The sequence below is a fragment of the Bacillus rossius genome, chromosome 6 (assembly GCF_032445375.1).
Source record: "Bacillus rossius redtenbacheri isolate Brsri chromosome 6, Brsri_v3, whole genome shotgun sequence".
In the NCBI taxonomy this organism is placed as follows: domain Eukaryota; kingdom Metazoa; phylum Arthropoda; class Insecta; order Phasmatodea; family Bacillidae; genus Bacillus; species Bacillus rossius.
In genome coordinates this window covers 18,424,459-18,446,828 of record NC_086334.1, presented here as the reverse complement: position 1 = coordinate 18,446,828, position 22,370 = coordinate 18,424,459, and the positions used below count along the sequence as shown (strand labels likewise).

The window sequence follows — 22,370 nt, the reverse complement described above, 5'->3', positions numbered from 1 at the left end:
GAATTTTTCACAATGAAGCTAGTCAAAATATAAAACAATAAAATCTTGGCTTGGACACTGAATTTAAAAAAAAGTTATTTTTAATTTATTTATAACTTTTTCTTAAACTATGGAACATTATTGAAGAATAATGTATGTTTTAGTAGAAGTTTTATGTTTACTCTCATCAATATAATATTGCCTTGTTTTATGTACACATTTTATGTGTCTTATGACATTTATTTGAAGAGTGGACAAATGCAATTTTGCTTCAAACATAAATATCATGTAATGTAATTTTTAATGATGATAAAGACAAAATCCACTATGTATTTATAAATGACAATTCTTTTTTCTTATAACACCATAAAACAGTGGTTTTTAAATGATGGACCCAAGAAGATTTCCAGGTGCGCCCTGTGGTATTTCAGAGAAATGTGTGTTTAGATATAAAAAAAAAGTGTGCATGTGGTCCACACTCCTTGCTCATTAGATATATATAGAGATAAATTATTACTATTTTTTATTGAACAAAAGATAATTGAGGATAGTTAGGATCCAGATATGATCTCAAATGAAAAAAAATAATGCTATGTATAAATTGCACAAGCCAATATTTTTTTTCCACATGAATAAATAAATTGTAGATATATTAAACTAAATAAAAGAAATATGGTAGTGTCAATCGATAGCCATTACGAAAACTGAGGAGTAGACAAACACAAGCAGAACATCATTGCTGCGTCATTTCTACCTCTCCCCTGCTATCTCCCCATCCGGCCGTACAACTAGCATATAGCATGCTACGCTACGTACATATCCCCCTTTCCTTTTTACCATCTTCCCATTCGACCGCTAGCACATGCGTTGGAGTGGCGTCGCCGCTGACGCACTCTCCTTCTCTGCCGGTTCCCCCACCACGTACCCAACTATTCTCCTCGTGCGATTGGAATTTTTGTAATGCTCAAAAATTGTAGCCCCTTCAGCAAAGAAGTTTTACTTAAAAAATAATTGTAATTACTCTAATTTACCATTTCATTACGGATACCGCTCTTTTTGTTAACACATCTTTATTAAGTGTTATTTGAACAACACTAAAGGTTTTGCTTGAGCTTTGATTTAGTTCAGAACAGGTGCTATAAAGGTTTTTTTACTGTTTGTAACACTGGCCATATCAGCAAGCCACAAATCCCCCCTCCCCCAATCCCTTACTCCAACCACCCTTAACACTAAATAATTTTATATTTTCTTGTAATTCCTAATCATAGTTTTCCAAACTTACTAAAGTGTTATTTTACTGCAGTACTATAGTTAAAAGGGTGTTTTTGAACAAAAAATAAAATGTACTAAATATATCAATTCTAAATTAATGTTCTAAAAATTGTAATAGAAAATTTTAATTGGCCCTCGCCTGACCGTCATTCTTTTATCCAACCTTGGCTTGTAAACAAATCTTGAGTTGACCGTCAGTATATATTTGTAAGGCGTTAATTATCATGACATATTTCTCAGAAATTGGTTTACGGTTCGTCTACAATTAATATTGTACAATGTTAAATGCAATCTACTTGAAAAGAAGGTTTCGAGAACCACTGCCACTGAATCTTGGCTCTATCAACACTCAACAGTGATGACAGGTAAATGCAAATACAACCAACTTGTGGGTAGAGAGACGACGTCAGAGCAGGAGCTTCGAGGAACCACGGGTGGTCGCCGGCCCAAAGGACCGGGGTGCGGGGTGGATGGAGGGGGGGGGGGGGGAGACAAGAGCACTCACATATGGCGATGCCGAAGAAGATGGCCATGATCATGTAGGTGGTGTAGGTGGTGCAGAAGGGCGTCGAGGCGACGGCCACGGTGCTCAGCAGCAGGCAGATGTTGTTGAGCAGCAGGGAGTCCATCCACGGGAAGTCGGCGATGTAGCCGCACACCACCCGGCCGATGGTGTTGGTGATGCCGATGATGGACAGCAGGAACGACGCGGCGCTTGGGTCGATGCCCTGCGAGCAACAGGACCGTGACCCTTGTGAAAATAAGACTCGGTAACACGACTACCTCATGCAGTGATTCTGAAGTGAAGTACGAAAGAAAAGAAATATAAGAAAAGAAGGCCTAAGAAGCCAGTGTATTATATCCAGGGTCGTCGACAAAAAAGTAAGGGCCTGGAGGCAAATAATTTTACTGGGCCTCCTCACAATAGAGCCCTGTTATAATGTTCCTGCCTATAATGTTTACCAGCTTATAAGTCATATTTTCAAAGTTCCAAAATTTTCCTCATACGGACAATGTATTTACTTTGTAACAACCCAGGCTTATGTCCTTCCCGGTTATTAAATGGTTTAAGTAACGCTTTATTAAGTTGTTTCGCATGTTCAATACATTGGTTAGGTTTGCTGATAATACTTAAATAACAGCTTTTTATTGCTGTTAAGAAGTAATCCTTTGTTCGCTATATGATTTATAATCATTGTTTAAATTATTTCATGATTTTAAGTTATTCTGATGATTTGCTTGCTTTGTAATAAATAAGCTTCTAGGCTTTGTTTTTATTTGTTTGGTTGTAAATTTATGTTTTTATGTGATTTAACATATTTTGTAGGTATTGTTTCGGTTTGCTTTGTACGTAAATGGCATTTTAACATAATTTTATTTTGAATTTTTTTTTCCTTGCTATAATCCTTATCTGAAGGTAAGCTGATGCAATAGTTTGGCCAGTTGCGTAATAATTAGAGAGGGTCAGAGTGTTTGTAGCTGTGAGAAAAAGTGTTGGAGTATGTCGGGCGGCTGTTGCTATGTATGCGCCCGTATTGGCTAGTAATTTGTCAAGGTATTTTTGTGACTGGCTGAAAATAATGTTAATAGTTTTCGTGATCTTTTTTTCTTGTACACTTTGCCAAAAACACGTTGCTAGGAGAGCTCAGAAATTGTATCCTGCTATGGTTTGTGAGGGATGTGCTGTGATTGGCTAAGCCTAAGAGGCAGTCGATTTCCTCCAGGTGGTACATAAATGCACAATAGCCTCAGGCAGTCTTTGTCTGAATGAGGTTTCGAAAGATTCGCGGTCAGGTAAGGGCTCACGAAAGCAGATAATTCTTTGGTTGAAGAGAGAATTTCGCAGCTGTGGTCCGGGCGCTACCTTTTATCATAAACTCATTTTCATCTTTCGGAACTTTTGTCTAGAATTTTTGACCACAGTTCGCAGGTGTTGCCCACAGCAATGTCAGAGTGATCGCACCATTGTTCCAAGGACGTAGTCTTTCGGTTTCGTACCGTGAGTTAGTGTGTAACTACGGGACTTATCTACAAACTATGTATACTCAAATATTCATCCTTCGGTACCTATGAACAGTTAGTGGTTTTGGAATCTATGACGAAGTTATGTGCGAAGATTTGTATACTCTACATGTACTATTTTTTTGTGGTAGCAAGATGGCTGCCACAATGATTGTGATTTTTCTACGAGTATTAATAAAAATATGTTAATATCAGTCTGTGTCCGAGAGACATTATTTCAATAAACTAATCGACAATAGTAACATTTTTGGGAGCTTACAAGATTTTTTCAGCGCCCAAATGATTTTTGCAATTGTTAATGAATGTCCACTTCAGGCCGAATTTTGAGCTAGACAAGGAGGTCTTTTGTTTACTGTTTTGTTGCTTTAATATCTAGCACATGTTTACTTCAATTGATGTTCCGGAGATACTAAGAAATTTTGTCTTTTGTTTTTGTATGATGAACTTGCACATGTTTAGGTCAGTCACTAGACTTTTGTCAAGTTGTTACACGTTATCATTATCGCAGTTGCTTACAGACTTTCGAACTGTAAACATGGCGAGTAAACGAAAATGTTTGTGTATTGACGAAAACATTTTATAAATACGCTCAATAGAGGCGGGAGAAAAGATCAGTGATGTTGGAAGACGCTTTGGATTTAGCTGCTCTACCGTGTCTACAATATAGAAAAATGAAGAAAATATAATTAAAATAAGAAGAAACATAAGAAAATACAATTAAAATATTGGAGCAGCAAAAAACATCAGACAAAGATAACAGACTACACAATAAGTGTTATTAATTGTATGAATATTAATGTTCTTGTGTAAAATGTGTACTATATTAGTAAATACATATTATTATAGAATAGTAAAATGATATCTTTTATTTCTCTCCATTTAACGACCAATAAAGCCGAAAAATGCTCAGTCCGTTAAGTGTTGTTATATATAGAGTTTACACTGTAGTTGATAACATGCAACACTCATTATGTTGATAAAATTTTCACTAAAACATAATTAATACAAAAAATATTAAAAACACCTGCACCCGGCTGATTTTGGTTTGTTTTCTGTGTATTTGTGTATTCAGTTTTCTTTGTTTGTTCTTTGGGTTTTCTCTATGACAAACAGTGCTCACTGGCAATGGCATATTACCAAAATACTGATTTAAATCACTCACACTCTATGTTTAAAAAAAACATAGACATAGAAATACAACACCATTGTAACTTTTTTAGTACATTTTCTCTCACACCGCGTTCTTCTCTTTGCCAGCACAGTGTGAATTTCGCTTCAAAGCAATACTCTAATAAGTAGCTAGATTGTGGAAATGAAACCTTATCGTGACAAAGAGGTCAGTATCCTAAATTATTTTGCTTCAATAATTTTGTGTTTTTGATGATAATTATAATACATAATAATTTAATATTTTTTTTTTTTTAGAAACTTAATGGCCAATTTGTATGACAACCCTAGCATGAACTAAGAGCATGTAATTGTGTTGTATACAGTTTTAAATTAATTGTTTGCGTGTAGCCCCTGACATGTATCACTTAATTTTTCTGTATATCGTTCACAAATCAATAGAAATTTGAACTTTCCAAAACCTTGATGATTCAGGTTTGTAGAATTGTGGTGAAAAACCAATTTCTTTAATCAATAGTTAATGATATACAACAAAAATGAAGCAACACATGTCATAGGCTTCACACAAACAATTAATTTAAAACTGTAAACAACATGATTACATGCTGTTATTTCATGCTAGTGAAGACATAGAAATTGGCCTTTTAAGTTTCTCAAAAACTTTTAAATCAAATAATGCTTATTAAATCAATAGATCATTTTGTGTTGTGAAGTCACTCAGAATAATGGACAAAACAGCGAAATAATTGAGGAAACCACCCCCTCAACGGGCCTCGAAGGCGGGGACTCACGTCCTTGATGGCGGCGTCGACGAGGTAGAAGAACGGCACGTACAGCCCCATCATGCCGAACAGGTTGCTGATGCTGATCAGCATGAAGACGGGGTCCTTGAGGAGCGACATGTCCATCATGGTGGCCAGGGTGGAGCGGAACGACTCGGGCAGCGCGAAGCACGGGCAGCAGCCGGCTGAAACCCAGGGACGCGGCAGCTGCACGCAACGCTGCTAGGGGTGACAACCCGGCAGAACGCGCGCCACCAACACGTGGTGGCTGCCACGGCATTTTAACTACAGCGGGGTCCTGCCGATCCGGGCATCCATCAACAGGGCCGAGATCGAACGGTGACTCACATTTAAACCGAAATAACACCGAAAACCATAAGGCCGAAATGCAAGTTCTATCGTGGAATTAAGTAGCATTTTACCAAAACTTAACACAAATCATAAAAAAAAGTAATCATTTAATGTTCGAAATTCAAGGAATATTTTTATTTCCAGTCAAAAAATTTGTACCGTAGTGCATGGATCAAAAAAATTAAGTTTCATTGGTTTTACTGTGCATCTCTTATAGGATCACATTTAAACCAACAAATACTTGCTAAATTATTTTTACTTTTCTGAATGTATCTGTTTTAGACCAATTTAACACAAATTATTTTAGAATAAAAATACAACATATAAATTTTACCATTATTTAGTATTTAGGTGGAGTACATATTAAAAAATTGCTCTTATAAAAATAAAAACAACACCGAAATACTCATCTTAAAAACAAAATTAGACTAAATATAAAACTGTAATATATTGTCTATCAATTAATTCAGATAATATTTAAACAAAAAACACACACAATTAAGGTTTTATTTTTTTAATCCTACATTAGTTTGTAGGCTAAAAAGTTAGGTCTATGTATGTATTATGTCTATGTAAACAACAGTATTAAAACTAACATTAAGATGCAGTAAAAGTTATATTTATTAAAAAAAAAATTAATTTTACCATCTCAAACGTCATCACCTGCATTTTATGGCAAATTCCGTTTAAAGCGGTATTTCACTGATCCAGACAGGGTTCCGATTAGCGGAACTGTCTGTGATGGAGAGTCCACCCATTAAATTCAATAACAATTTATATTACTGGAATATACTTACATTCAGATTCTATTTAAATGTTTGCTTTACTCCAGCAAATCTTACTGCTTGCATAATAATTGTCCTTTTAATTTGAGAATCTTAGCATATAAAGTGCCAATCTAAGTCCAAGTCAAAAACAAGTCTCATTCAAAATTGGGCTGTTGTATCATGAGAATGAAATGAGGTGAAATACAGCTGGCACTCTTTAATTCAGTATCACATGGTTCAGCACATTCTGTCAGCTGGCACCGATCAAGTCAATTGCAATCAGATTTCTTCGGGTGAATTCGGACATTTCTCGACTTGATCGCAAGCAATTTCTCTGCAACTCGTTAATCTGTTTATAGTACATAATTATTTTTCTGAAGAAGAGATACCAATCACGTAAACAACTTGACAGCAGAGAGTTTTTTTAAATAGTAATGCTCTTGTGTTTTGACATGAATTTCCAACAGGAATATGAATGTCTTTAATCTCGGGTTGGGTGTCACTTCGGCTGAGGATTCACCAACGGGTAAAAACTCGTAAAATATGAGAGCTACAGAATTGAATTAAATATCTCTTAGTAAAGCAGACTTTGCTTGTGGTCGTTAAGTGTAACACACCCAGTTAAGATTTGCAGTGATGACGTAATGAGCATTGGTGAAGAGCATCTAATTGAAATCAGTGAGAGACTGAAAGTAATACTCTGATTTGCATGATTTAAACTTTAAGTTGATTGTATGTGAGCACTGAGTGGTGCTAGTTGAGTGGAATATTAAAGTTACTAACTGTGGTTTTGAAGCCATTAATCGCAAAATGCCTAAGCGAAAAAAAATATTGGAGAAAAGAATGAAAACAAGTGAAATTGCACGATCAGAAGCAATTAAAAATGCAGACTGTCGTAGGTATTGAACGAGGCAAAAAGTAGCTGAGAGAAAAAGCCAGTGGATCAAAACGAGCCCCCAAATGAGGTGCAAAATTTGTGCTCGAGCGAGCCTCAGCCATCTACCTCAAGAGAAGCGACGGAGAATGCTAAAAATTGTTTGGTAATGGACGTGGATATGCTAATGGTTCTGATGTTGATATGGAGTCAGATGAGTCAGTGGTTTTGAACGATGGGCCAAATTTGCCTGGTGGCTGTAGTCCTAAATACAGCTTTCTCAGATATTTTTCTTGCCACAGAGCAGCTTATTAACACTTTTCATAATATCATTGTACTCTATATAGATTTTTTTTTTGTCCCCAGATTAAAGAGTAATCTTCACTGAACCATCAAGTCCACTTATATCAAAACAAAATAAGCAAAATGCCAAATGATAACTTTGGAAGGGAGCACAGATATCCTAACTCATTAAAACTTGTATAATTTGCTCATTGTAGAATTCACACATTCTGAAAAATCTGTGGTCATCTGATAGGTACCAGTACATCATGTGTAATAACAAATATTTATTTAAAAAAAAGAAGCTGTTTTTATGTATAAAAAAAAAAGGTAAAAAGTTGTTGGGGTTCTGTGATAACACTTCCTGGTTGCTGGTTTGCTTTACCAATAATTGGTATAACTGTGATGACAAGTCAGTTTCTGACCATTTTAGAAACGGACATCAGGTTTAAAGAAGAAAATCTTAGTATATTATGGTGACTAGACATAGATCAAGTCATACCACTTATGACTGTAACAGTTTTTTAAGATAGCCCTTGGTCAAGCTGGACAATATCTGGACTTAAAACTATCAAAACCTACTACAGATGCACTGAACACTAAATATTAATTTCAAAATTAATACAAAACTGCACTGTATGAATTTTTGGTTCTCTATCCATATCTCAGCATAAAGTACTTAATAAATGTATAATTACTGCATGCATATATTTAGACAAAACTTTTGTTAAACATTGTTTTAAGGCATACAGTAAGGTAGAGTACATGTTGTCATTACTGTAGGTCATTAGGAAGATAAAATGCAGTTTGAATTTTAATTAAATTTGTACTATTTAAATTTATATTTATCATTTAAAAAAACAGTATTTAAAATGACTAAATGGTATTGCAACCATTATCATCATCATCATCATCGTTTTTAATTTCTTTTGCTGTTATTTACTGGTACATTACTTAAATAGGCAATCACATATGAAAGAAGGCTTAAAAATTGTTGCCAAGTACATTCCCTTGAAATTCTAAGATTAAAATAGCTACTCTCAAATATAAGCTATTAAAATAGCTACTTTCAAATATGAGCTATTTAAACACAAAACAATCAAATTCATGAAAGTTATTTCCTTGAAAGCAGATATAAAATCTGCCCATATTGGTAGATAATATAGTTCCTTATTACTTTGATAATAGGAGAGTCTATGATATAATGGTACAATCACTATCCCATGAAGAAATATAAATATTTTTTAAACTGATATGAATTATTGTTGAAGAAATATTAAAATGGCTACACAGAAAAGCGGTTCTTGAGAAAAAGGCTACAAGTTTAAAGGAATTGATTGTTTGCTTGCCAATATGCAACAATGAGAAATGTAATGTGAATGATCAACTTTAAAAATAACTAGATTTCAGTCACACTGTAGTGTTTTCATTAAAAAAAACTTTATAGCATGCATTTGCAGTTATAAATACCACTGTATTATAAATTTATTTTCTAGAAAATATTAATTACCTCTATTTTTAAATTTAATAGTTATGATGATGTAATGAACTAAAAATATGTAGGTTCAACTGTACATAGTTCCACTAAATGTTTCTCTGTAAAAAATTCAGGGGCGTAGGAACTGGTGGGGACAGGGGGGGACGTGTCCCCCTGAAATTTTTGGGTGGAGGGGACTGTCCCCCCCAACTTTCTAGACCGTAATATTTTTATTTTATAATATTATTCTGCCCAACTTTATTTGTAATTTCTTCACTCATCAAATTTTATCTTAAAGAAACAATAATAATTTTAACATTGTTGTATCCAATGGTTAGATACAAAAACTGCTTAAAAAGCGCTATTTTGCACTTTTAAAATCAAAATTTTCCGGTGGAGGACCACCGGATCCCCCGTCTTAGTAGGAGGGGAATGGGTTTACATGACATCAAAATCATTATTTGTCCCCCCCCCCCCCCCCCCCCCCCAACTTTATGAACACAGCTACGCCAATAAAAATTTTTTTACACAATGTCTGTTAACGACTAATCTTGTTTGCAACAACAAGTACGTAAATGTAACCTAGAGAGCGTAATTTTTTAAAGAGAGCCAATAAAGTTTGCAGCTATGGGAGCACAAAAGTATACTTTACAGCAGAGCGCAACTGGTGCTTACACCCCCTCTCGACGTCTGGCAAGTCGGAGCGCTCCTGGGCGTAGCGCGGCAGCGACACGATGCTCTGGCGGTAGCTGGACAGGGACTTCTGGGACTTGTACTCGGGCAGGTTCATCACGCTCCCCGAGTAGAAGATGTCCTTGCGCGACATGGGGCGCACCATCTCGCGCCGCTCCCTCGGGATGCTGGTCTTCGAGTTGTACATGACACTCTCGTTGTCGCCCATCTGCGGCAATCCACCCTGTCGGTTAACTGGATGCCGCCCGTGCACGAGGTAACTCGACACACAGACATTGAGAAAACTATCAACTTGAAGTTTTACACAATATCATTACAAACTAAAAACTATAAATTCCATTTAACATTTCTTAGGCTGTACAGTAACAACTAGCAAGCTTTTGAAGTCTTGACCTGTAACACCTACAAGTTTTGCATTGAATAATTATAAACATGGTTAGCAAAACCATGCATGAACACCAGGATTTTGATGAGCACTGCTCTGTGTAATATTAGCACAAATATAAAATAAGTTACAATAAACCAGATCTGTGCACACACCACGTATCAAATATGAGTGGACCAATGCAATTACGAGTTTCACCATTTGACAATGAAATGATTCATTAACCATTAACTGGTACGTGCAAGCCAATGGCCATCTGGAAAATGCTGCAATGTTATCAAATACACTTCTTACATGCATGGAACGAACAAAAAGTGAGGTTATGGTCCACAAGATTAATGTTCTGAGGATGAATTTCTGGTGGTAATACTCACCCAATTGCAACATCATGCCCTTGTTTAACACCTGCTGCACAGGAAACTAAAAAGATCACTTCCTGTGTGTCTGTACATAATAACCTCAACTTTGACGAGTTTTAAAGACATATGAATGACATGAAATGAAATAAAAATGGTCTATGATCCTAAAATACCAAATATTTGTGCATGCATGTGTGTATACACATCTATAAAACTCCAGTACCTATTTAATTTTATAGGTGTATAAACAATTCTACCCATATATTTTCCCGTGAATTTAGACAAGGGACCAATCAGTGGTGGATCCAGAAGCGCTTGTGAGTTGGGGTCACAAAGAGCAGGCTCTCGAGCTCCCTGGCGGATCCACCACTGGGTCCGACGAGACAAACATCAACGGTGGGACTTACATCTGTCTTGGACCACATCTCATTGTTGTTGCGACTGCCGCCGATGTAGGAAGAGGTGGACAGCCGCAGGTGCATGGACTTCCTGATGTCGCCGTTGGAGTTGACGTTGGAGCGCGACACCTTGATGGCGTCCAGCGTGGGGCGGAACCGCTCGCCGGCGCTCGTCTTGCGGATGCGGTCGAAGAACGGCACCGACCCGTTCTTGGGCAGGCCCTGCACGTGCGTGGTGAACGCCGGCTGGGACGCGTTGCGCGGGATGTTGCTGCGGTTCGTGAACTCGCTGTTCTCCTTGTTCAGCTTCCTCTCGCGCTCCTCGTGCTCGTCCTTCTCCTTGTCCTCCCTGTTTCCCTTCTCCTTCTCGCTGTCGGACTTCTTCTTGTCCTCCTCCTCCTTGAGGTCCTCGATGCGCCGGCCCTCCTTCTTGAGGTCGCCGCTGCCGGCGCTGCTGGCGCCGCTCGAGCCGCTGTTCTCGGGAACCTTCACCTCGCAGATGGTCGGCAGGGTGGCGACGGTGGGCACGGGCGTGAGCGGCGTGCCGGGCACCATCTGGTCCAGGTTGAAGCTCGAGTGCACGCCCGGGTCGAAGTTGATGGGCATCTTCATGCGCCGCTCCATGGTGCCGTCGGGCAGCTGCACCATGAAGTAGGAGCCGCCGATCGAGCCGCGCTCCATCTGCAGGCGCTTCTCCTCGGCCATGCGCTGCAGCAAGGGCTTGCACTTGGACACCTTGGGGAACTCCAGCGGGCGCATCAGGGCCCCGAACACCTGCACACCAACCAGCGCGCCTTTGCTCCAGCTGCCACAACAACGGCATCAAACATTTGAACAATATGTGACTATCTTTCTAGGTGTTTTACAACACTTCCTATCATCCGCCCTTTTTCGCGTCGGAAACGCTTCACAAAAAATGTTTCACGTTTACTAAGCATTGGAATTTGGCCTCGAAATTTTGCTCACATCGCGCCCAAAATAAGTTTCCCTTAAAAAAAAAAAAAATCAAGGTTGCCTATATTTACTCTGGAATTTCGGGACGTTAAAGGTTGCCAACGAACGCCTCACATTTCCCCGGATTTCCAAAGAAAACAAAAGCATCGATCGGTAAGGAGGGGGGGGGGGGGAGGTTGTAAGCGTTTTACAACACTTTTAAATCCGCAACCTATCATCCGCCCTTTTCGCTTCAAAAAAAATGTTTCACGTTTACTATGCATTGGAATTTGGCCTCGAAATTTTGCTCCCATCGCGCCCAAAATAAGTTTCCCTTGAAAAAAAAATCAAGGTTGCCAACATTTACTTTGGAATTTCGGGACGTTAAAGGTTGCCAACGAACGCCTCACATTTCCCCGGATTTCCGAAGAAAACAATGGCATCGATCGGTAAGGAAGGAGGGGGGGGGGGGGGGGGTTGTAAGTGTTTTACAACACTTTTAAATCCGCAACCTATCATACGCCCTTTTCGCGTCGGAAACTCTTCACAAAAAAAGTTTCACGTTTACTATGCATTGGAATTTGACCTCGAAATTATGCTCCCATCATCGCGCCCAAAATAGGTTTCCTTTCAAAAAAAAGTCAAGGTTGCCAAACATTTACTTTGGAATTTCGGGACGTTAAAGGTTGCCAATGAACGCCTCACATTTCCCCGGAAAACAATAGCATCGATCTCGGTCGGAGAGGGGGGGGGGGAGAGAGAGAGGAGAGAGAGAGAGAGAGAGAGAGAGAGAGAGAGAGAGAGAGAGAGAGAGAGACTCACGGCGCAGTTGAGGATGAGGCCGGCCAGGATGATGTTGGCGCCGCGCCATCCGAAGTTGTCCAGCAGCATGGTGGCGAGCGGCGCGAAGGCGAACGTGCCGACTCCCGAGCCGCACACGGCGATGCCCGTCGCCAGCGACCGCTTCGTCTCGAAGTAGTAGCCGACGCACACCACCGCCGGCAGGTAGATCAGCCCGAAGCCCACTCCTGAGGGACACACGGCGACCACGCTGCTCTGCACACTCCAGTTCACGTGGATTGTTGTCTGCAAAGTCGGTTTGCGGACGAAAATTTTACGTGACAACGTCATAAGAAAACATTAATTTTTTAATTTTCAAATATTATTTACAGTTTTTGAAAATTTAATTTAAATAATATTTGTTTAAAATATAATCACGAACAATTAGTCAAAAAGACCGCCTTAAACTGTTTGATATTATAGAAGGTTTTTTATTCGCACGGTGGTTGGCCGGTTCTTGCACGCTCGGCTCAGGAGGAACGTGACAATGAATCATGCTTTTTTCCGTGCGTGCAGCCGGCGTTCATAGATTTATAAGACGTTATCACGTCAAAAAAAACAACCTTTATCACTAAATAAAAAGTAGGTTAACTGCTCCCTGATGATGGCGACTGCAATGCCGACCGAAACGTCGGTGAATTATTCGCCAAGGAGACTGCTACAACCCAGAAGCCAAGCTACTTCAAGCCTGCGAACATTATATAAAAAAAAAAGTGTTCGCAGCATAACTGGGTTCGAATTCTTAACCGGGCATTTATGCTTTGTGTTGTTCCAGACCCAGTACCTACACCGTTCCCTGAATAGCTTTCATGTACTAACGACGCACATTAATAAGTACAGCAAACGAAAGTCAAACTGCTGACTATTCGATTTTCTTTTCCATAGTTTAAAAAAAAAATGCTTAGATGAAACATTAATTAAAATATAAAATTATGCGCCGATTTTCGTACGAAATACTCAGTATTATCTCCAAATATGTATTTCATGTATGCAAAAATAACCATAGCCATGTGTTGTACAAATATACAATAAATTTATTGTATTATTACAAACTAATTCTTGGCAACTGGTTTCCAAAGGAATCTTTTGTAAAAGTACAGAAAATGTTTTTTTTTGTGTAAACTGTCTAACATAAGAAATTTTAGGAAGACTACTTTCTGTGCTCTCGTCATATTGTTGTCCATAATATCTGTTTAGTAACATCGTTGGGCGCTGTGTTCGAGGTATTTTTTCTGTCATTCACTGTTCTTAGTTATATCTCGCATCGTGTCTACCTGTGCTGTATTAATTTTTCCTTTCCCGGAATTTTCTGTGCCATGTTTGTAACTTTGGCTTAATTTGTGTGCTTAAATATTTATATTTTTGACCGTTATTATTTATGGAAACGGCGTGTGTTTAAAATAACATCTTAAAACAATCATGCCCGTTGCAAGAACCATTCAAAGAACTATAAACGTTACTGTGGTCATAGCAGTGAACCTGATCTGCGTTTACTTCATTATACTAGTATAAAGTTTCCTATGAATTCTACTAACAATATATTTGTAATTTTCGTACTATCAGGGTAACCAGAGTATTAAAAAAAATATTGAAACTTAATCGGGGCCCTCCGGGGGCACAGAACCCCGAGGCAAATATTAATGCTACAGCCAGTATTTAAAAACACTAGAGCTTGAGAAACATACTGTAAAATGCTATGCATGCGGGGAGAAGGGAAAAAGTAACAGGAAAGCGTTGAGAGGTGCGTCAATCCGATCCTATGGCTATAACTAGAGAATGGAAGAATTCGTGGGTTCGATGACCTCCAGGACAGACTCCACGAAACCTTCTGCATACTCGGGCAAACGTTCAGCCTGTTCATTGGCTGCTGACTTGTGAGGCGTATGAACTTGGTAACTTGTGATTCGATACTTATTTGATTGAGGGTCTCTTTAATTGGCCGACAGTCTTCCAGATCGAACGTGATCCAAAAGCAGAAGCAGCACCAATGTATAATTATTTTAATTTCAGCATATCACGAAGTTAATCAGCGAATTGTTCCGGTCTCTAGCTAGAACAACAACAACAGAGCCACGTTGTTTAGTAATGGTTCGTGACCGCCTTCCGATATGAACCCAAACCTCAGGAGCACAGAACACTGGCGGAGGTTTCATATTCTTGAGCCTTTTTATGTTCTTGACAGTGCGATGAAAATTCCTCCTTTAAAAAAAATTGGCTGTCTGTAAAGTCGGTTTACGGACGATAGTTCAACGTGACGTCATAACAAAACATTGATGAAATGATTGCATACTTTATGAATAAAATTTAATCATTTTTATTTTAATAATAAACGAATAAATACTTGAAATTATACTAGTAATCAGATTTTTAAAACATAATTAACCTTTATTGCCGAAATTGTTGTTGTAATAATGTAATAACAATGGAAACCACATTAACTTTTCACTTCACTTTATAAACATTAGAGTGGAAGAGAGATAGATGCGGCGCAAGCGTACAATGAGCGTAACGGGACACAGCGTAACGGAACAATGTGCGTAACGGGATACTTTTTCGTGCGTGCAGCCGGCGTTCATCGATTTATTAGACGTCACGTCAAAACATTTTCCCGGCCGAAACGAAATGAAAGAGCTTCACTAGAGGAGCGTAGAGAACAGTAGACAGCTGGCACGTACGAGGGGCCACGCTATCGCAAGAACAGGAAATACCCACAGGTGTGTGTGTGTGTGTATATATATATCACTGATAGTGGGAAACACCGAGTGAAACTGTCGCGTGACGATAGGGCTACTGGCGAGAAATTCAAGAGCAAACTTCTGCCTCGATAAAATGAATGTTTTATTTTTTTTATTTTTTTTATGATAATGGCGGTCCTGTGGAAGAGTCCATGGGACGACCTACCTCCTAACCCAACCCCCCCCCCCCCCAAAAAATCCTTTTTCCAACCCAATTTATATACCATCTAAGAACAACAAATAACTGTCCTGATTTTTTTTTTTGTTCTACATCTCGGACTCCGTTTAGCTGTGAGGTATTCCATACCACGCTGAACCCTCCGGTCAGCAGGCTTAACCCCCCCCCCCCTCCCCCCAGCACACACAATCACACCAAAATTAATAACAAAAAAACATGTGCGCGGAGTCCACGCGCAACAGAAGTGAAAAACTTCTTGCTTATCATATATTATATTAGGTATTGGAAACATACCTAATTCTCTTCGGCTGAGATCGCAGATAAAAAAAAATAATTGCAAGTTACGCGAGCGCTAAATTGTGCTATTGCGCAAGTGTGGAAGTGTACAAGGTAGAGTATGCATTGCGTGCAAGTGTGCAAGAGAGCAAGTATGCAAGTGAGCAAGCACGGAAATCTACAAGTAGGTATGCTGCGTTATTTCTACATCTTCCTTGCCAGTACCCTCATTCACCACGTACCTAACTATTCCCCTCATGCGATCGGAATTTTCGTAACGCTCGAAAATTGTAGCCCCCCGCAGCAAAAGAAGTTTCACATCGAAAATTGTAAACTAGGTCTCTTCCCCCCCCCCTTTTTTTTTCCTGTGTTTCGATCACAATATCAAATAAATAAATATGTATATTAACCGCCACTAGCCGGTTGGGGAGGATGAACGGGGGAGGGTTGAAGCAAGTGCTGGCGGGGCGGACGGGGGGTGTCTGGCGGGGCGCCAGCGAGTCTGAACGTGACCGACATGCGGGGCACGAACCTGTTATGCAAACCCTCCCCGGAGGCTGCGCGAACCTGCTCCCTGAAGGAGACCCTCTCCCCCTCCCACACCCCCCCGCAGAGCCAAGCCAGCACGCAGGTCGGCCATCGTCATCGCGGGCGGTGCGGGCTGCCACTGGGAGGCTCGCCTGCCCGTCTCACGTCTCACGGAGGCTTGCAAGTACTACCAGGGTCGAAGGGGCGGGTGGAGACATTTCTTTGTTCAAACCAAGGTTCTTGACGTGACGTCTAATAAATCGATGAACGCCGGCTGCACGCACGAAAAAGGATGACTCATTGTCCCGCTACGCTCATTGTCCCGTTACGCTCATTGTACGCTTGCGCCGCATCTATCTTCCACTCGATTGGCCTATGAATCTACTATTATATTAAATAAGTTAAGGCGGGTTTTTTTCAAAAGTAGCTATTAAATTTAGTACTTTAACCAAACTATTGTTTTATTAATTAATTTTTTTGGTTATTTTTCCATTTTTCCAAAATAAAGTGCAATAACAAAAAAGAAACACAAAAGAGAATTAAAAAAATATTTCGAAATTTTAATATCAAGTTGAACCGCCAAACCGATGTGCAACACGTTAAACCATCGTCCGTAAACCGACTTTACAGGCAATTTTTTTTTTTTTAATTTAATTTCTTATTCTGCATTCGCGATTTTTTTTTCCCCCGTGGCGAACAGAGCAAGACTGCAATGGTGTTTGTGCCCAATAAATCGCATTAAATTAAAATTTTCGCCGTTGTAGAGATCGTTCAGAGAACACGACCACACGCGACTGCACTTCGACGAGACGTGACGTGACTAGGGTTACCAGACACTGATAACAAAAAAGGAGGACATTCACCTCGCAAAAGGAGGGCATTTCACTAAAAAGGAGGACAATATATATATATATATATATATATATATATATATATATATATATATATATATATATATTTTAAAAAGCCACGAATGAATTACAATGGAGTGAAATATTTTGCAATGTTTTGGCATTTAATACAGTTTCAGTATAAAGAATCAAACAAACTACGCATATACAGCATATTAAAAACACGTGCTTCTGCATGTGCTGCTACCTGTCAAGCTGTCATAGAACTACTTACTAGTGGGATGACTCAGCGGACAGCGCGCGCTTTGCCCAGAGTGTAACTGCAGGAATTATCTCAATTTATAAAAAAGCCGGACATTTTGGAGCATTAAGGAAAATCCGGCCGGACGCAAAAAAATACATAAAAAGGAGGACAAGTCCTCCTTTTAGTCCTCCTTTTGCCGGACGTCTGGTAACCCTAGACGTGACGCAAGGTGCGGCGACGACGGCGCCTCTGGCGGGTCAAGGAGGCAGTCCCTCGCCGCGCACTGCCTCCGCGGTGTGTCTGTGCACGCGGGGAGGGCAGGGGTTTCGCAAGTCGCGGCGCTGCGCTGACCCGCTTGCAGGGGCCGGCCGCCCCGCCCCAGACGGGGGGGAGGGAGGGGGCGAACTCCCCCCCCCCCCAAGCGACGGGCCGCAGGGTGCTCGACGACCCTAGCAGCCCGGTGCGCCCCCCTGCGCCCCGCGGGGAGACGGCAGTTTCGCCGCTCGCTCGTTACTACATCTCGCGGTCGGAGCAAAAAAAAAAAAAAAAACCCGCACACCATTTCGCAAGACTTCATAGAGTAGGTAATTTAAAACAGTCGCTGACCTAACCTACCCAACATTTCATTCTACAGACGTGCTACAAACCTACGCTCCAAAAAAAAAAAAAAAGTATTTTAATTGAATAATTTTTACGTATTATTTATGTAACTCACATAACATAGCAAACATTTAAATTTATTCAAGATCACCAAGACGTGATAAAATCTACTCTCAAAAACAAAAAAGAATTTTAGCGATGATTACAAACTAAACTAAAAGACGTAACTGTACCAATTCTGTAGATTCATTCGGGCGTCCGGCTCCGACTCAGTGAATCTTACAGGTTTCTACTAACGACCGAGCAGGGGCGAAACTATCCTAAAATACATTTTGCACACTTCGATGGTCGTAAAAAGAAATCGGTAATCGTAAGCTTAAAAAAAGTACTTGCGAAAATTAGAATAACCCGCCTTTTTATTCGTGGAAAAAAAGCCGATATCTCTACTGTTTTGCCGTGACAATTGTATCGATGGTTGCGATACGTCCGCTCGAATGCTGGCCTCGCGCTGGACATCTGTTTGTTGAAACTGTCGCCGATTTGTTTCCTCACTGGGATTCGGTTCGGGCACGTTCCGGAATACGGCCACGCTGGGTTGAGGGTACGGTCGCGTCCCGACAAGGAAGGGGTACCCGAGCGTCTGGGGAGGGGGCGCTGAATTTGTTTCCCCTTGGAAGGGCATCCCTTCAGGCATGGGCGCGCCCGTGAATTCTGTGGTTTAAGAATTTTGCGCTAGAGGTCAACCGAAACAAGTCTTCTCTGGATGATAAGCTCGTATGTTATACACTTTATTTTTACGTAAGTGATATTAACAATAAAGCAGAGCAACATATGTTTTAGTAATTATTAATTAATGACTATAAGAAATGATCTCTCAAACATGTTTGTATAATTTGCTAACCTAAATACATAAAATATCCATGAAAAAATCTATTAAAATAATATACGTGAATATAACGCTGTCCGTCCGTCTGTCTGTCCGTCTGCCACCAGGCTGTATCTCATGAACCGTGATAGTTAGACACAAATACTAAAAACATAGTAAAATAAATATTTAAGGAGGCTCCCATGCAACCAACGTGATTTTTTTGTTCGTTTTTGCTTGATATTGAAAACGGCAACAGGTAGACGCTTGAAATATTCACAGAATATTTAGTTATATATTCACTTTAAAATAAATGATTAAATTAAAATAAAACAAATTTTTAAGGGGAATCCCATACAACAAACGTGAAAACAGAATAAAATTTCACAAATGATGTATTTCTGTTGCCGCTATAACAAGAAATTCTAAAACAGAATAAAATAAATATTTAAGAGGGGCTCCCAATCCCATACAACAGACATGATTTTTTTTGCCGTTTTTATAGATAATAGGTTTGTTTGACTCGAGGTCTCTTTTTGACCTGTCAATTCTCGGGGCGCCCTTTTCCGGAAGCAGTATGGCGGAAGGTCGTTCTACTCGCGGGGGCAAGTTGCTCTCAGGTCACTCAGGTCATGCTCTCGATGCTCCTCCTCTCCAGGAAGAGTTGCGAGGGCAAGTCGTCTGCTGGTTGTTTTGGCGCGACTTTCACGATGGAGTCTATATGTTATCAAGCTACATTTGGTGATGACGGTAATATTTTAATAGATGACGACATTGAAGCGGAAAAACATTACAATATAACTTATTTGGCGTCCTTTATTTAACAATCAAAAGATTTGCAATAGTTTCCTAGTACAGGTTAGCTTATGCATACCACAGGCGGTTTAAAGTCAAAAAGCAATATTTATATATTTTTTTACCTTCAAGCTCTCTCATAATTTGTAGTCCAATATATGGTAAATCAATAGCTACTTCATCTTCAGATGAATCTTCATTTTCAAACAAATTTCTCATCACGATGTCTGCTATATTTTCCGCCATCATTATTTTACAAAAAATCGCGTTTTCTTCGTGTATTAAAAGTTACCGACTCTTTTTGCCCTCAGCTCAACTTGCTCCCAACTCTTTCAACTCCCGAGGAGCACGAGAGAGCTCGAGTCAAACAAACCTAATGGTACGGAACCCTTCGTGCGCGAGTTCGACTCACACTTTGTCAGGTTTTTTATGCCACATCACATAATTACTGCGATTCAAATGCTGTTCGTGAAATTCTTTGTTCACAGTTTTTGATGCGCCGTAAAAATCCAAAGCTCCAAAGCTAATAAACGGATCAACATCAAATGAACGATCGAATCATATTAAAACCCTTAAAGACTCTTTTATTTAGTAAAGGCATCAACCAGGTAAAAAAGAAAAAAAAACTTAATGCCACAAATAAAAAATCTCGTAGATAGAACTATGAAATTTATCCTACAGCTAATTGAACCACATACATTTCTCGGCTTATTTTTAGTATAATCAGTATTTTGGCAGTGAATATTATTTAGTTAAAATATACCGCTTGATTAGTTATTAAAGAGACGCGTTTGCTTCCTTATTAACTTAAATACGGATGTGTAACGTTTAAATACTTCTTTCTCAATCTTACTTTTGTTTACTCGTGCAGTGTTGCAGTTATCAAATAACAAATGTTATAAAGTGATTATCGGCCATGAATTGTGAAAATTATCGTTTGATAATAAAAGGGGAGTGATTTTAAATTCCATATTGACGAGGAAAAAAATTATTCCCTGTATATTCACATGTAACGTACAGAGCAGCTAGCCTTACAGAATGGAGATGAGCTAAAAAAAATTCCAGTAATGGTATATAAGTTTCAGTTCGTAAATAAACTAAATTCTGCTATAATTACTGTTTAAGTATTAAGTTGTTTATTTACTGGAAAAAATAACGTTACATAATCACTTAAATAAAATATATTACCTAAATAATAGTCACTACTTATAAAACAATCAAGCTTACCAGGTGAGAATCAGATTCTGTTTTCCGTTTCTTCCGCGTCACGAAATTATCCATGTTGATGTTTGCCAAGAAAGCAGAAGACTGGCGCACACGAGAGCAAAACCACTTTAAAAACAGACTACCTGAAACCTATAATACTGTCGTTTCAGAGGACAAGGTAGTGTGGGTATCAATGGGGAGGAAATGCTAACGGAACCCTACCCTGAACGGTTTCTAGTAATTAAGGGTTTCAAAGTTCTCACTGGAAAACTCCATACCATGGCTTTCGCAGAAGGGGTAGGGGAAAATAACTACGTAACTCAAAGGTAGGAATATAAAGCATGTCAAAGTGTCTGTCGTCGTTGTAAATAATAATCTGATATATATGTTGTGTACACCATTAACTTTAAAATCACGAAGTGGGCCCCCCCAAGGAGGGGCCCATTAATTCCAGGGGGGGCCCGGGCCCCCCTGGCCCCCCCGGGATCTACGCCCATGCGCTTCAGCCCTTCAGGATTTTTCTGACAGTGGTGTTTTTGAAAGGTTATCTGAATTGTTGCCCCTTGGAAGGGCAGCCCTTCAGCCCTTCAGGATTTTTCTGACAGTGGTGTTTTTGAAAGGTTGTCTGAATTGTTGCCTCTTGGAAGGGCAGCCCATCAGGATTTTTCTGACAGTGGTGTTTTTGAAAGGTTGTCTGAATTGTTGTCCCTTGGATGGGCAGCCCTTCAGGATTTTTCTGACAGTGGTTAGGTTAGATTAGGTTAGGTTAGGTTAGGTTAGGTCATTTTACAAACTAACCGTCAGAAAAATCTTGAAGGGCTGCCCTTCCAAGGGGAAGCATTTCAGTCGCCCCTCTGGGAATACCGCCCTGAGCGTATCACAGCAGAGCAAGAACGAGCGCCGAGACGCGAGGTCGCCCGCCGTGCTCGGAGGCGGCACCGGCACGTGCCGCTGGAGCGAGTCACCGGCACGTGACCTGGCTCGACGCCCGCCGCCGCCTCGCGCCCCGACATCGCGGTCCCGCGCCCAGCGCGCGGCGACTCAAGCAGCACCGCATGCACACATCGGCACGATGGATGGCGCCACTATAGGCCTACATAGCCAGTTCTTTTGTCAATTCATAGAGATCGTCAATACTTGCATTTAAATATTAATTCAAACTATCATGACGTAATTAAATATATTAATTTAATTAATAAATAGTTTAAAAATATATCATTATTTAATAATGTTACAAGTGGGGATTTTTACGGTAATGTGTTACCACCTTAATGCTAGCAGGTATAATATATTCCATACGTTAACGAAAAATAAATAAATTCAGCGTTTCGAAAATGTATCGGGCAAGCTGGCAATAAACAAGTCTCGAGATGTTTATTATTATTAATAATACTCTACTAAGCGAGAGTGGCAGTTATCTAGTGCCTCCGTTCGAGCTTTAAAAAAAAACCCACTGACAATCGGTTATTTAAATACATTCTATCGTCACGCACATTCATTCGCGTTACTTCATTTGTCGGCGTGGTCGGTGATTGTATGCGAGTACAGAA

At 39.8% G+C, this 22,370-nt stretch overlaps 1 protein-coding gene across 2 annotated transcripts in view; it reads right to left on the bottom strand.

Moving 5' to 3' along the window:
- LOC134532749 (monocarboxylate transporter 7) overlaps positions 1 to 22,370 on the bottom strand; it is a 139,938-nt gene that overhangs the window by 5,798 nt on the left and 111,770 nt on the right. For both annotated transcript variants that reach the window (XM_063369563.1, XM_063369562.1), the window contains exons 4-8: positions 12,525 to 12,730; positions 10,779 to 11,543; positions 9,610 to 9,835; positions 5,193 to 5,368; positions 1,757 to 1,979 (exon numbers count right to left, since the gene is read on the bottom strand). In XM_063369563.1, the coding sequence (XP_063225633.1) occupies positions 1,757 to 1,979; positions 5,193 to 5,368; positions 9,610 to 9,835; positions 10,779 to 11,543; positions 12,525 to 12,730 (1,596 nt within the window). The remainder of the gene's footprint in view (positions 1 to 1,756; positions 1,980 to 5,192; positions 5,369 to 9,609; positions 9,836 to 10,778; positions 11,544 to 12,524; positions 12,731 to 22,370) is intronic.